The sequence below is a fragment of the Macrosteles quadrilineatus genome, unplaced genomic scaffold, assembly GCF_028750875.1.
Source record: "Macrosteles quadrilineatus isolate MER2022 unplaced genomic scaffold, UCM_ALF_1.0 Scaffold_2__2_contigs__length_208266976, whole genome shotgun sequence".
Classification (NCBI taxonomy): Eukaryota; Metazoa; Arthropoda; class Insecta; order Hemiptera; family Cicadellidae; genus Macrosteles; species Macrosteles quadrilineatus.
In genome coordinates, this window is record NW_026542595.1 from 207,908,741 (window position 1) to 207,925,812 (window position 17,072).

The following is a 17,072-nucleotide window of genomic DNA, read 5'->3' on the forward strand; positions in this document are numbered from 1 at the left end:
GAGATTTGCATGTGTTTCTAGTAAATCAGAATGTAACTCCCGCCTTTATGCGCCGCTTACCCGCGTTATTGCTACGTCTCGGGATTACAGTTAAATCTCAACCGCAGCTCACTTCTTACATTTTGGCCAAAGTGTTGGCGACTCGGATTTTACGTTTATAGTGTTATAGGGGATCATTCTGATTTATGTGTGATTATACGTCGGGGTTTTTATGACTAGTTTAAAGTAGTGTAAAATTCGAGAAAGTTTTATATGCTGTAAATCTATTTCAATGAGGTGATTTTTTATGGATTGTACAGAGAGAAGTGTAACAGAATTTTACTCTTAAACAAGTTTCGTTCAGTAGTTGTCACAACTCACAACAAAGAAGTTGGCGTCTTTGACATATGAATTACGTTCTCTTTGTTACGTAGCTTCGAAATAACAGAAGTTCCCTCTGATTTCTTACTGAGTTTGAATCATTCGAATGTATAATGAAATTTAATTCAAAACATATGCGTATCGTTTTATTTAGTTCTATTAAAGGAATACTATAGTTTAAAATTAAAAAAAAATCCATTTTGGTGGACGATTATTCATTGCAACAAAATTTGTTAAATACGTATTTCAACACTATTTGATATCGTTATTCTTGCACTGTGAACCTTTTTAAGACGAGATACAAATGAAAGGTGTGAAAGGCTATCTCGTACAACAGGTCATGGTCCGAACACGTATTTTATTATACACACAATACTAATCAAGAAGTAGTTTATCCTGCTTCCAAAAATAAGTATAATCCCCTATACCCTCAACAGTCCAAATACGACTTTCATTATAACAAAACACCTTCAAACAATCCAAACTTTTGCCTCTAATTACACAAATCAGAGTTCCCACACTCGAGGAAACTCCGTTTTAACGATTCTTCGACTTCTTCATGTCAATTCTCTCACTATTACAATTATTCAACCTCTACTGTGAGAAAGTCACTGTGCATGAAGCCAGTTATTATGACATTCCATCGACAGCCAAGCGTACGTCAGATACGTGAGTCAGATAGTGCGACATTTGATCCTACGACATTTTATACCCTATTACACATCATTTGCATTATTCTAATCAATGCTGCGACCTTTCTACACTCGAAATTTAGTGTCATTATCGTGTTGTTACAGCGACTTCATAATTTTAATATAGTGTCGTTATTATATGTTAACAATATAGAGCTTGAATTTTGGTTTGTGTTTCATTATGATTTTCTTCTACACATTCCTCACTAAGACATAGCTTCAAATAACTTTTTGCACTTGAATCCTATGAGGGGTTTTACATACCGTATGTAATCATAATGGTGTTCTTAAAAACTAATATGAGTACTTTAATCTAAAACCCATTTTTATCAATATTTCACAACTATTTCGCAATTACGTCATAAAAAAGTATCGGACCCAAACTTGATCCTTGAGGAACTCCAAAAATTCTCTAAAATACTCTCACAACCAACCCACCCAAAGAATGGTCTGAATGGGTGTCCACTGTCTGAATGGTTTTATTTGACGGGCGCGCTCACACACACGCACCATCTTGTACGACAAAGATCAGGCATTAACACCAAGCTCATGCCTTGTCGCAGCGGACCAATAAATAGCCTATCTACAGGTCAGGGCCGCGTGTACCACTTAGGCCAGATTAATGTACCATTGTTGCAATTGGAATACCCACAACTCGCGATAGCGCGCGGGCGGTACAACCAGGCAATGTCATTGTAGATAGTGGAAAATGTGTTGGAAAAGAGAAGGTTGCTGAGTAAAACGTGCAAATAAATGAATGATGTTAGTGTGTGAGTTATATCTCGCGTGGATTTTTGGGGAGAGTGTACTCCGGTAGGGAGAAAGTTCTCGATTGAGATAAGAATCACCTTTTGTTGTTGTTGTTTCTTTAGGTGGAGCCAACAGCTTGAGGTACATGTTTCAAGCCACAAGGTTACGGAACTAAATAGATGGATCTTTTTGGTGATTTGTGGGATTTGAACCTGGAGACTTTTAATTTTACCCATAAAAGTGCCTTATGACCCATAAGTGTGCCTATTATCATTGCACGTTGACTCCTGAACTAAGATTTTAAACAAATTTTGTTCTTCAGATGGACGTTTACTTATGTGATCACAAATAGTAAACCTTTCGAAATATACATTTGTATTCTATTAAGAGTTATTTTGCTGTTGTAGTTTCGTTTAAACTCTTTTTCAAGTACAGTTTTCATGTTCACTGGGACATTCATTTGCACTTATTTAAAATCGAGGTCATAAATTTTTCTATCAGCAGTTTGCATAAATGTTGAACATAGTCCTTTGGCATTGACTACCTACAGCTTTGCTGTTAGGCTATATAGTGCGTTGAAAGGTCGTTCGCACTGACAACTATCGAATGGGAAGGATAATAAATTAGAAAGTTAATTTTGTTACAATCACTTTCAGAAACACAAAGTGCAAAGTGTTACTAGCTATCGGAATCCTTCAAAACTTTTTTGTTCCGTAAATATTTACTCAAATAACGTCAATGAATGTTTTAAACACGAGTTTACGAGATAACCGACTAAAGCCTTCTCTTATCTAATTAAACAGTATAAACACAAAGGAGTGGTAAGAGTGGTAGTTGTTTAACCCCATATCTATCTTGGCCAAATTCAACCTGTGACAGACGCTACAACCATTTGAACGTCTCTAACATTACGCATCATCACAAAGATCACAACGCGCTACCTTTCCCATTGTATAAATCGACCGTGATCTGACTTACGGACGATTATAAGGTGGAAACAACCACGATGAGTACAAGACCCTCGATAACAGCGTATGTAGATACTGTATCGACACGAGGGTAAACCCGCGGGTTTATGTGACCGAGCAAATGTGAAACTGGTGTACGGATGAGTTCTGGGCGAGATAAGCTGCGTCGTGTGCGTCCTGCATCGCTGTACTGCATAAACACCATCGGCGTGGTAAAGGGGTGTTGGTGCGTACGTCATGACTGAGGATGTGGACGAGTAGTGGTCGAAATTTGTGGTTGCTGAAACCATGGAAATGTTATGTTGAAATTTCTGGAAATAATTGGAGATATTAATAAATGTTTAGAGATAATATTCCATCATCAAGATTCACGTAGACGTATGTCCACGTTTTTCCTATACTGAAGACTGTCGAATTGAAAAATTCACCGATAGAGGGATTTATACGTGATCGATAAGCTGATTTTACAAGAAGCGCGGATTAGGGTCACTGTGGAGTCGCAACTAGTTTTCAAGTCAAGTGTGGATAAGCGTAAACAGGTATTTTTACTTTTCATAAATATTTAGATACCTAATTCGAAGGAATGATTCTACTTTCTGTGTTGTTTTGATACACAGTAAACCAACGCAAATTTATTATTGAATACAGAATTATTTCGGATTGAAACATACGTCATTTCTATATACCATATATACCACCACTGGCGTTGACAATAACACACAAAGTACAGCCATAGAATCAGTATCATTTCAGAAATTTAGAATAAAAGGACCACATTAATGTTACGTAGAAACAACATCCATCATAGAATCACCATCATTTCAGTAAATACAGAATAAGACGATTCGCTCCAGTTTTTTTTCGCCGTCACGTCTGGAGCACCATCCCTTCACATTATCCAGACGTAGCCTCTCCCCAGGTCCTGCTCGCGGGGACCGAACCGAGGCTAGCGCTCGTAAACCACCCGAGTCGGTTATAAACCGCGTTGAAATTATCAATAGAGTCCATAGATCCCGACCGAGGTGTAGCCGTAGCCTCTACTCCTACGGCCAATAGAATCGCTACGGTGCCTTGTTCAATTAACAGTGGGGAAAATAAATCAAAACCGACCAATAAGATCGCTCGACGTCGGATCAATCATAAAATATAATGATCGGTAATCACAGAGTCGAGACGTGTCCCTAGGCCTGTCCTATAATCTGCCGTAATTATACGTTTATTTTACTGCTTCTGAATATTAAACTCGCGGACAACACTGTTTCCATTCCTTATTTAAATGTGGACTGTCTTTTATTTCTGAAATTATTTCACATTGATTACATCGGCCCCCGTCGGCGCGTATGAATAAACGCTCGATATCGTATGGAAATGGTGAGATCAGAAAATTACCCGGTGGAATGACGGAATAAAACTGGTCGAGGAATATGTTTAGATATTTGATATTATAAACGGGAACACAAGGTTTAGTAACTCGGGGAAATCATTCTGAAGAGAGTCAAAAGAGTAGAACAGCTCCGGTGGGACTGGTACCCGAAACATCAGTCAGAACAGAGGAACTAAATTTAAGTAGTGTGATATATTGTTGGAATGTGACCATTCACACTCGAAAAATGCATCGGAAAATAGAAAATCACAAAAACTAAGTTATTCGATTGTCGAATCAGTTCAAATAAGGGTGGAGAAATTGGTTTGAAAATGTTCCTGAATAAGAATTTTTTCTTTAATTCCAACCAAATTCCTGAAAGTTACAAAGGTGTTTTCCAAACGTCATGGTGGGTGTTATTTGTTTAACATTAACCATCAGCTTCACCTTGTATATTATGTGGCTCAATTTGTACCGATATTCACCACTGTCTATTTAGATATCAATTGATCTTTATTATTTAATCCTCTCAACGTTGAATCTTCCGAAGTTCTGTCTTTCATAGAACAAACCACGTTCATTTGTTGAATTACATAAAATCTCAAATTGACCAACCTTTTTCAATAAGAAATATTTAACAATTAAAACCACTAATTTATTCTCCACGTACCAACCGCCTTGTATAATTTTACTACCAATTAGCCAGCCCTAGGGGAGACAAAAGTCATCCAAATCCAAGAAGGGACTGGATCAGATGGCCGGAAAGGTCTAATATCACCTAATATGCGCCTAACTGCGACCAGCCCCATCTTACATCAGGTGGGCTCCATCTAATTAAATATGGAGATTCGGCAGAGACATCGTCTAAGACCATAACCTCCCTCCCGCCATTTTTGACACCCCATCAAGGCACAATCAGCCAGAGTGGCGGGAGATGACGTCGTTCTGCTTCTTTACGTCGTTTTGACAACGGTTATGTTTCCAACCCCCAGATCTCAGATGTGTAGAAGTTAGTGGTGAATGGTAAATTGTTGTTGGTTCATTGTTTTAGAGAGTGAAATTGGGTGCTTCTTGCTAACCTATAGTGGAATGCTTGGATTGTGTAGGAATAACTGATTTGGTCCTGAATATGTAAAAAATCAGGGTTTTGAAGGGTTTGAGTTTTTCTCTTTTGATAATCTCACCGGTGTGAACACTAACAACTAAGAAAAATTCACGAATTCATTTTCAAGGAATAGTTGTTATACAACAAAAGGGAAATTCTAATGTTTGATGGGGTGTCTTAATGTAAATTATTGATAATATGTTACACCCTACAGTTCGCAAACAGTTGATGTAATGTTGACTTATTAGTGTAAAATTGTCTTCAAAAGATTTGTATTTCATTAAACGCTTCTTGCATTTTGAAAACTGGAAAATTGTTCTCTATCTGATGTACAGACTGAGTTACGTATGAAAAGTGCACCAAATAACCCTATCTTATTGTTTCAATTCTAAAACGTTCCTTTTTCCTCAATAATACTACTGTACAACACTCCTGCGTCCGATGATATTTTAGAAATATTTGATATTTTAGTTTATATTTTTGTGTACCCGAATGTAGGAAAAGACCGAATGTAGTTCATTTTTCCCCTAGTTAACTATTAATGCAACTTATAATTTAAATTATATAAGGTTTTTTTTATAACCTATTGACGTGTCTGAAAAACTAAGTTTCTTTGTCGGAATTTGTGTGCCATCTTAATTTTTGTATTTTAGTGAAATGATAATTACTATGAATAATTTTTGACACTTTTTAGTGGAAATCTCCTCAAATAAAAATAAGCAAGCATAGTCTCCAAACTACCCATACTTAAAATTCTAGAAAAGTAGCAAAACTTCTACAAAGTTTGACTATTGTATGATCAGAAACATGAATGGGAACCCAACAATACACATGCCGTAGGCAAATTGTGAAAAGAACGCTCTTACATAAAGAGGCTATGAGATTTGCATGGGACTTGCTAGAGATCCGAACATTGAATGGTGGGTTGGTTAAACATGCCGCGCCTAGGGGCAAGGGGGAGCGGAGGGTGTCTTGAAAACTAAACAGCCCCGGGTAGGGAATAATTCGGGATCAAATTCGAATGTAACATCAACAACGTACGCGATGTTCATGGGTGTATGATTTGCCAAAACAGTTACGGTATACCTCGAGAAAATTATTTAGGTGTTTGGGTTGTGTGTTATGGTTATATTTACGGTTTTCATGAAATTTGGCATTAAAGATTTTAAACGGCTTGAGATATTGGAACCAAACTTTTTAAGCTCTTTTTACCTACTAAAATACACATTTTAACCAATTTTTAAAATTTCTATCTTAAAAAATGTTCAAGATATAAAATAATTCTTAAAAATCACAAACAGACCAACAAACAGAAATCTAGGCATTTTAGACCCATACTTATATGGCATTTTATGTTTGTCTTAGCCCAAGGAACAAGTTCACAAAATATGTCCAGACAATTTGGAAACACCCTGTATAAAGTATTTATATTACATATTAATTGTGTTACGAACTATAGTTCCAACATCCAGCCCAACATCTTTGATTAAGAATTTCCCATCTTCCCCATAAGAAAACACACTTTTTCTTACAATAGTGTTGCTAAACAGTAGACTGAAGATGAGGTAAGGAAATATAAAGACAAAACAACAGTGTTCGCTCTCTTTGTGATTTTTGTAAAGTGATTTCAATTCACCATTTCGGATTAGGACTTAAGTTGACACAATAAATTAATTGTGCTTTATCTAAGATCTATATTTTCCTCATTTTTTACATAATGGAAACAAATGAGTTAAAAAATGTGTCAAAGAAACATTGGAACATAAAAAATATAAGTATACAAACAGTCAAGAAAATCAATAACAATAGTAGAACTCTAATTAAATTAAACTTCACTCACTCTCATTACATGTATAATCATCCCAACTATAAATGTCTTACAAATCACAAGTGTTTCAAAGCTGCCAGTAGAACCAACTGTGATGCAGATCATGTGTGCCAATTAAAACGGTTATTCAAATGATGGAATTACACAATTACAAGCAATAAACGAGTCGCGAACGCAAACGGAAACGTTTCTCATGATCCAAGTAACGACTGCATTTGAATAATGAACGATGGTGTCCATTGAACTTGGGCAAAAGTGGAGCAACATATGTGAAAACATTGACCGAAGCGCGGCGTACAGTGTGGGATTATGGGTGAACCCTGTACATGCGAGCTGTCGAAATCGGTACACAATCTCTGTACAATGAAGTAATATAGTAAACACTAATATAGTAACACACTAATTGAGTGTGTTAAGTTTCTCCAGTTTTAGGTGGTTTTTTTGGGTTTTATCTAGCTATAAATTTGTTAGATGAAGTTCAAATTATATTAAACATGTTTTGTAACATCCTATTTTTGATGAAGGGGTGATTTCTCCTACCTTTTTGAACGACTACCAATAGAACCTCTGATGTATTTGTATTTTAAAAATTATTAAGACAGTTTAGCAATTTATATTATAGTTTCTTATTGATCCAAACTTAACAGATTTAATCAACTCTGGTTGCGGTTTGAACTGAAACTATAGGTCATGCAAGTGTGTACGATTTTAAACCATGTTCTTTGGTAAATTTCGATGTAAAATCACATTTTTTTAAAACTACCATCACGTGTATCATAATTACCTCCATGTATGAACGTTTTATGAGCCCAATCATTTCTGGAGGTTTAAACTTAATCGTAAAGCCCTGAGATAAATCATGCCTAGCCTAATGCAATTACATTACGTTTAGTTAAAAGACTCAACGTTCGATCCAGCTGTCCCTATCAAACATGTACTGGAATAGGAATAAAGGTGAAAAAAAAACATTTTCAGCACTGGTGATCTTATTTTTTGTCCTAGGACGTTAGGCACGAGCCTGGGATTGTTTTTCGCATTACTACAGGCTAGACCAAGGGGTTGCGGCATTATCACTTTGATAAAATCCATTGGTGATTTGGCGGGATTTGAACCCGGGATCTCTTGGACCGGTCGTCCGGCGCTCTAACCACTAAACCAGCTCGCTCCCTCAACTCGTGATCTACTACAAAACCACTAACTAACCTTTGTCAGTGTTTCCACACTAAACCCATTGAATAATATAGTTCATCACACCTCCTACAACTCTTCTTCATACACCCAATACAAGCAGCCCAACAAACCCTCAACCACTTACACCCAGCAAATAAACTCCTAAGCCACATGTCGTTCAACGAGCCGAGGGAACCGAAAACCACTTTTCGCCGTGTTTAAACTTTCATTTCCCAAAGGCTAAGTCAATCCTTAACAAAGCCATGTTATCTGCCCCCACGTGTCATATCCGGCTAAATATTAAAATGTAAAACAAAGGCATCTCGCACGCACCCTGGCGGGAGATTTAAACATTAGCCGACGGCGTGTAGCGCTACTTACGTACAATCGTTATGGTAATGCGGCTTGCGAGATTTACTGAAAGAAACGCCCCCGGGTGTGGGGGGGGGGTGCCCACCCCCGAGAATCAAATTTTGATTCATGTTGCCCGCAATGATAAGACAACAACATGAACTGAGAAATTGGGACTGTAATACCTTCTTTGGGGCTCGCATTACTTTGGTAAACATACGATTCATGTTGAAACGATAGAGGAAATTAAACGATGGGAAAAAGTATAGGCCTACTTTGCTTTAAGATCTCAAATATTTCGTGCGATTCGTAGTATTTAACTACATACCTATTTAAGACATATCAGCCGATTTCTTCTACAACAACTCTCATAAGCATCCTGAAATTGAAGAAGATACCTTGCAGCATGTGAATTTTACAATTGATGATCATTCAATAGTTTTAGCTGCTACGAATACTCTTAGAGCAAAAAATAACTAGCTTTCCAGTATAAAAGTTCTTAAAAAAAATTATAGTCAGGCTATTCAGTTCAACACTATAGTTGAACAATGTAAACATCAGGTTACAAAACAGATCAAACTAACTGATTAGTTCAGGTATTCCGAAATGTAGCTTCTATTTCCTAAAAAAAGTTTATTTATATTAGACAGATTAAACATAAAAAAGACTTGATTTTGAAAGAAGAAATACAAACACTATCTTTTCATATTTAATTATTCCAATGCATAATAATTTAACAATCCAATCCACAAACCAAACTCCACACAAACAACTAATTAGCCGATCCATAATCACACAGAAGCTCTGACACATAGCTTCCACATGTTAATTAAAAGCATTCCTACCAGTGATAACAGCCTTATCAATCTGTAGAGGGGTGGGAGGGGGGTGAGAAGGTAAGATGGCGCAGATTGGATCTCAGATACCATGTCACAATGTTTACCGTTAAGCGAGTTAGTGATAATCTCCCCCCCCCCCTGGTAGAGATGCATTAGCACAATTCAATTCTATCGTTGGCAATCAGATTTCTACCGCTCTAGCAGTAGATCTTCAAACTCCAGACATTCTCTTTGAGAGTTGAGTGTTCAATGCTATTTTGGGATAAGAGCATTTGCTGATTTTTGACAGAAGCACAAATTATCATTATCAGTGGGTGTGTCCGATATTTATTCTCTTTGAAACAATTCGTGGAAAAGGTTACTACAAACAAGGAAAAAGTAAACTTTAAAATGAGAAATATGAGCCAGAGGTGTGATAACCAAGATTATACCTCTTAAGCACCGAGGCGCTCGTTCTACGAGCAGACAGCAATTGACCTCTTACACATATATATACTACCCTATCCACAACCCAACACACATGCAGTTAAATAACGCATACACAAACTAACACACATAACTAAACTTCAAACACACAAACTGACACACACAAGCCAACACAACACATGATGAAACATAACTAATTTGAAACATAGTCTTATTGATTAGCGTTCACCATCAGAGAGTAAATAATTATTTCCATTTGTCATTTATGTGTTCTAACATGTTTATCCAACGTTCAAAAATTTATATAGTCAATGAAATCAACGAGACTGGACAGTTTTTTTTACAAAAACCCTTCGTAAAAACCGAACAAACTCAACAATGGAAAACATCAACGGCTCATTAACGTTCAAATGCTGAAACCGAGTTGAGAATGAAACAATCACGATGCTCACATCGCCTTCGGCAACAATGGGTTCCACGAAGCCGAATGTTCTAAGGCTCTGGTTACAATAAACGTACATTAAATTAGCGATACTGCGGGCGTCGTACGAGCACAAGCGACACTGAATAAGAGATGCCTCATAATAGAGGACTGCGAACACGCTCTTAATTATTATTACATTCTGTACAATACGTCTCGGCTCCATTACCCGCTGAAATATTCAACCGCAGAGTGCTTCGTTGTGTTTATAGGTTCAGCTGGTTGTTCAACCGGTTGACAGTTTAGTTGACACGCAAGTAATCGTGATATTGTTGACAACTATTGGGAGATGTGATAATTCTGTAGGAAACCAGATGAATCAAATCGATTGAGATAACCTGTTTCTTCCACAGAGAAACCAGGTTCTCAACATTTGGATCATGGCATTTTTTGGTGCAATATAATTTACTGCTACTTCTGTCTTGATTTCAGGCTAAACGTTTCTTTTCTTTTTAAAGTTTTGAATTTTTGAACTGTCTAAGCAAACTTGAGTTTGGTGTTCAAGAAATCGTCAAGTATTTGAACCAAACTTAGATTTTGTAAGTTAGTTTTTCAATTTTCAGCGTAGTCAAGTGGTTCACATGAATCACATGACTTGCCTTAAAACCTTAAGATAGATGTTTCGATTCCAAAGCAAAAACAATTCTTGGCCCAAACACCTGTCTTGATTTCAGGCTAAACGTTTCTTTTTTAAACTTTTGAATTTTGGAACTGTCTCTAAGCAAACTTGAGTTTGGTTTTCAAGAAATCGTCAAGTATTTGAACCAAACTTAGATTTTGTAAGTTTTTCAATTTTTAGCGTAGTCAAGTGGTTCACATGAATCACATGACTTGCCTTAAAACCTTAAGATAGATGTTTCGATTCCAAAGCAAAAACAATTCTTGGCCCAAACACCATTTCGGTTGACGTTTAGATAGTAACAAGACCATTTCTAACAAAAACTTAAACAAAAACATGCATATTGCGTGAATATCAATTGTCAATTATAAATCACTGAGATGGGAACGCCACCTAGGTGCGTATTTTAATCCAAATATGAGTGAAGGATGAGTGTAGAATGGAGTGTGATGATCTGTGAAGCGTTGTTACTGACTAAGAACAGCTGTTTATTAGTGAAGATAATTTCCAATGAAAAAAGAACATAAAGCGTGAAAATGTATGATAGAAATAACTGGTGGATACTGCAACTAAAGTTTTACATTACGTATGTCTTTACCAAACTTTCAACCCTACACACCACACTCCGCTGAATGCCAGAATAATTCTCAACACTCAAAGATACTCTCAAACATTCTCCAAGTTCCAAAAGGAAGTGGAAGTTCAAAGTCCGAGTAAGTTGCAAAGGAAAGTCGAAGCAAACAATCCAAAGGGAAGGACGTGGTTTGTACATTGCTGTCTATATCCACGGATATTAGTTTCAATAACGTCTTGCGGTCGGGGGGAACCGTCAGCGAGTCTTGATGCAGATATGGGAATTGAAGATTATGCTGGGGAGAAGTATTGCCTGATGGACAACATAGAGTGTCTAATTGATTAAAGAGAGATATGATTATGTAGAAGATTCAAAACGTAAGTCGTTAAAATTCATGTTTTCGGCCCCTGGACTATATTGTTAAGACAATAACAGTTTTTTTACATACCTCAGTCAAATAGTCCAATAAATGATATAGCTCAACAGCTTACATGTTTCGTTGCGAAGACAACATTTTCAAAGCTTGCTACTCGTCAAAAACGTATTAAAAAAATATTAATGTTTTCTGTGTTCGTGTCCGTGTTTTAAATGTGTTTTTGACGAGTTGCAAGCTTTGAAAATGCTGTCTTCGCAACGAAACATGTAAGCTGTTGAGCTATATCATTTATTGGACTATTTGACTGAGGTATGTAAAAAAACCTGTTATTGTCGTAAGTCATTACTCAAGTCACACGATTGCAATACATTTAGATCACCAGTATTTCAGTTACAATACATTGAATAGTATCTTAAAAGATTTACCAAAGAAAAATTATAAGTGAATAGAATGTATTTAAAAAAAGGTAATACATATTCCAAAATTAAAAAAAACCACTCCATCACATACTTTTAATATCCTTGTTTCCATTTCATGCATACACTAAAAACGTATTTTTCAGAAGAGTGCCACCACTATTTAAATTGTGGGAAACCCACAGTTTAGGTTAGTTTAGCTTTATAGTTTTACATCCCTGAGATTTTTTGCACAGTTTAGATAGTGGTCGCCCTCTTTTGAAAAAGACCCCACGAAAATACAAAATAGTGCTGACTCAGACAGGAATTAAAAGCAAAAGCCAAACATTTAACATTTTCCAAAGTATATATAATCTTATTTTAAACAACAAGCTTTTCTAAACAATGAAAAAATGACACTTCACCAAGCAATACACAAAAAGCTATTCTATTCAATTTCCCCCAAAAAGTGCACAGTCTTACTCAAAACACTCAAAAACCCCGCTCTTGTTTCCCTGAAGGGCCACAGATCTCAATAGTCCGTGCCACCGAATGATGCGGTGACAAATCTGAGGGTGAGTCAGGGGTTGGGGTTCACCTGAGACTCCCGCCACTTTGCCACAGATGGAACGAAAACACAAAGACACCCGCCAAATACTCCGCCACTCACGCTGTTGACTCTGACTTATTCAGATCTCTTTATTTTGTTTTCCTTGCATTTAGACGCCCCACTTCTTCCTTTCAGGGTCGGTGTCGCGTTTCGGCTTTTTTCTCTGTTTGGTTACGTCCCTTGGATTACTTGAGGCGTTTTCAATTTTAATTTTGTTGTGGTATGATCGGTTTGTTTTGTGTTGAGTGTTTGGAATTTTTTTATATTATTCCTTAATTCTTCTCAAACTGTAACGAGGAGATCTTTACTCCTTGCATTCACTTTATTGTTCGTTCGTCCTGTATGAAATTAATTCATATAATGTTGCGGGAGGGAATATTGAATATATTGAGGGAATACCTAATAGTGCTTCTAGTTTTAATGCATTTTAAAAACAACGAGTAAAATAAATTCTACAATGCTTTTATAAATACAATCGATAAGTATAACATCGCAGTACCGGTAGATGAGTTGGATAGAATAATAATTAATAGTTAATACATTTACTAAACATATAACCTCTGGAATGCACTGTAATACGTTCTAATACTAACATTAAAGGTATGATCATGATCTATGATATAGTCATAATCAGTGACACATTATAATAAAAATGTTTCAATCTCGGTACAACCCACCTACCGTAAAAATTTACCTCGTAATATTTTCTCCTATATTTGATCCGATGTGACTGATCATTCAAATATTATTACAAATTACCAAACACAAAATGTAAAAGCTTACTTGTAAAATGTATTAAAATTCACTGTTCAGCTCAACGATCTAAAGAACTACGCATTGTAAAGTAATTCAAGCCAGTATTTCTTTGTTGTAATCGTCACCAAGGTATTCAATTATGCTCCCGTCCCGCGATATGAAAATGATGTTGACTTTGTCTTTCTCAATTTTCCGTCTCCCTCTTTCCTCGGTCATTTGTCTTGTCGCCGTCAGACAACAGAAATTTACTGATTGGTTTAGGTTTCCCTCTTCGCCTGATGACGGATCAAAAATCGTCAAAAATATCGTGGCTTGATCGTTTATCTTTTGCAAGTTTCATCTTGTGAGTAAACAGAATTTTCTGGGTAATACTGTAAACATATCGGAAATTGTAAAACTAAATTGAATGATGAAAAATTAATGTGTATGTGTTTTTCATTCTCTAGGGTTTTTGGTGACTCCTGATTTTCAGGTGAACATATTTTCAGTATTTTGGTGTCATGAAAAAAATGTCAACAGATATTGAAAAGAAACCCCTCAGTGGGCAGAACATGTGTTTTACAAATGTGCTAATGTGCTTATGTGCTTTACAGTGATGTTTGAAATTTTACCGATTTTACGGTTAAAATTAAAACACAATTGCTTCAAATGGAAAACATTTTATCACTTTAAAAGACCTGAAAAGTCAGCGACATAATACAAGTAACACACAAATTGCTAAGACAATTTAATACCATCTTAAATACAAGAGTGGGTAGCACCGATAAACAAGACCTCTCACTCAATAGAAGGTTGCCATAAAACAATAATATGAACACAAACCATTTAAAAATGAAATACCGTGCCCCGAACAATTTGGGACATCTCTTCGCTTCCCGTAAATCCCTATCTAATATTTTAGGAAAAATATTTACAACTTTTTTTTTTTTACTTATTCTAAGCCCTTTAAACAAAAGACGAGACAACAACGCTTCCAAGTGGGGTAATTACGAACTAATATCGACGTGGAGAAAATCGATGTTTTCTGAAGGGTAGGATCGAGGTTAGTAGGTCTTTGCTCCCCTATATTAAAAACATCCCCTGTCTCATCGGGCCCTCCACAGTCCACACCACTACGTGGGACGCTGATAACCCGACTGAAAAGACCTTGAAGTGTATCATATTGTCTGAAAATTGGGTCTCCATCTTTCTGTATTGTGTCACGGACAGAACATTGAACCAAATTACCTGCATTTTTGGAAAAAAATGGTAATTATTATTGTAGGTATAACCTGTTTCGATATCAATTACGGAATAGAATACCAAAAAAGTAAACATTGGTGAACCTTGAACTGATAAAAATACTGACCGAAGTTTAGGTTAACGTTTAAGTTATCTGTTCGCCACCGTCTCTTTTCATCTCTTGAAAAGGTTGGTCAGTCTGCTTCGACCGTGGAAGCTTACATTCTAGTTTTAAATCTTCTAAAACATTAGAATAAGCCATTTCTTTGCCATGTTTGTGACTCGATTTTATTTTTACAGCCGAGTTGAAGATGGACGTTCTACGCGAACGAGAAGTAAAAGACAGTCTGGAGCGGCAACTAATGGACGAACAAAAGATCAGAGGTAAGATTTTAGATTAAATTATAAAATACATAATGTGTTGTGTTGTTTCACCGACTGTTGTAAAAATTTTAATTCGTTGCTGACTAAGAGTTTTTGAAGATTTATTGTTTGAAGACTGAAACTGTGAAAACTCAAAACATTCATATCCAAAAATAAACTGTATTATTTTAATATTTCAAATATTCTTGTTTATAATTAGTTTTTTGTGCACGCAAACTACATATCTATATCTACTGCAATTGTATTTTAACGCATTATATTTCGTAAAACAAAACCACCACTGAAAACTCATCAATTACCTTGTCATGACCAATGCTCAATGGATGGATCTATTCTTGAAAATGCATTCATTTTACCAAGTAGGTAATTCAAGTAAGGTGCAATAATATTGCCTCGACTCCTGCATCAATTTTTTTATTTATTTTCTATGCACAATAATGAGTGAAAAATAACAAGTAATTTTATATTGTTCATCCTTAAAGAAGGATTCTCTTTGTGACAGTTGGTTAGTTTCGTAACTAGAGGAACTCCATAATTTAACCACGAGAATAGCAAGCAGTAAGTCAAGATGTCGGGAAGGGGTGAGCTTTTGGCACGTATATAGCTTATCGTGCACATTGCCATAGAATAACAGACACAAGTAGACTTATCGTCCCATTGAAGATTTTGGAGCTCGTTTTTCATCTTTAGTTCGTGTACGGTGACACTTGGTGCTATTGTCGACGAAATGTTGTTTCTATTATTTTAGGGCTAATTTCATGATTTTTGATTCACTGTTTAGTTATATAACTAGAGGACGAGATTATATAGTTTATGATTATATAGTTTTATTTGGTTAAAAAGGGGTTTAAATGCACGAAATAACGAGAAACAAATTGTCAACAAAACACGACCTCTACAGTGCACCGTACAGAACTAACAATAAAATTGCCTTCAGCTGTTCCACAAGGATGGGAAATCTACGAAGGGACTATGTTTTATCTACGATATTGCTAAATACTGCTGAAATAATATCGCTGAAATATTGCTGAATCAATTTAAAAAATAATAAATAATAAACACCATTGGATTACACCTACAATTTACCAATACACATTATCACCAATTACATCAACATCACAAATGCTAACATTTAAAATTCACAACTGAACCAGCGCTATCAGTCTTATCAACAGGGGAGGGTTAAGGGCGGACGTCCATACAAAGGAGCCCCGCAATTAACAAGACGAAGACGTATGTTTGGCCACAAAAATAGAGCTGATGATGATGAATGTGTGTTTGTCGTGGCGTCGGAACCGGGAAATTGGCCTCAGTCGGTCTGAAACTGAAACACCGGCTCGGATATCAACATCAACCCCATTCACTCCACTTCCACCTCCGGACACGGTCGTTAAAAGGTGGGTAGAATTGTTTGATATTCAGTTTGACACGGAGGACGTTTGAGGTGTCTAGTGATGTTTATTTGACTGATAGGTCTATTAATTATCAAAACGGATAGGTTTAATTTAATTTAATTTTTTTTATTATATCGATTGATAGTGGTCCTGAATAAGTTGAACGCCTATTTAAGGTTTACACTGTACAACATTCTAAGTATCCACAACATATTTACTTAAATATTTGGATCTGTGGGAAATATATGAGGAACTTATAAATTAGTTGATTGTTTATTTGAGAATGCATATCCAATTAAAAAAGAAAGGTTTACAAAAAAATGTTTTGTGGAAAATTAAGTAGACATTTTTAAAATGTGTTGAAGTTTTTAAAACAAGTAAAAAAGGGTTTTAGACATTTGAAAGTATAC

General features: G+C 36.1%; 1 protein-coding gene across 9 annotated transcripts in view; it reads left to right on the forward strand.

Annotated features, from left to right (window-relative positions):
* The window catches only part of LOC128986728 (dachshund homolog 2-like), a 193,443-nt gene that overhangs the window by 126,851 nt on the left and 49,520 nt on the right, over positions 1-17,072 (forward strand). For all 9 annotated transcript variants that reach the window (XM_054407225.1, XM_054407229.1, XM_054407227.1 and 6 more), the window contains one exon: positions 15,185-15,268. In XM_054407225.1, coding sequence (XP_054263200.1) covers positions 15,185-15,268 — 84 coding nt within the window. The remainder of the gene's footprint in view (positions 1-15,184; positions 15,269-17,072) is intronic.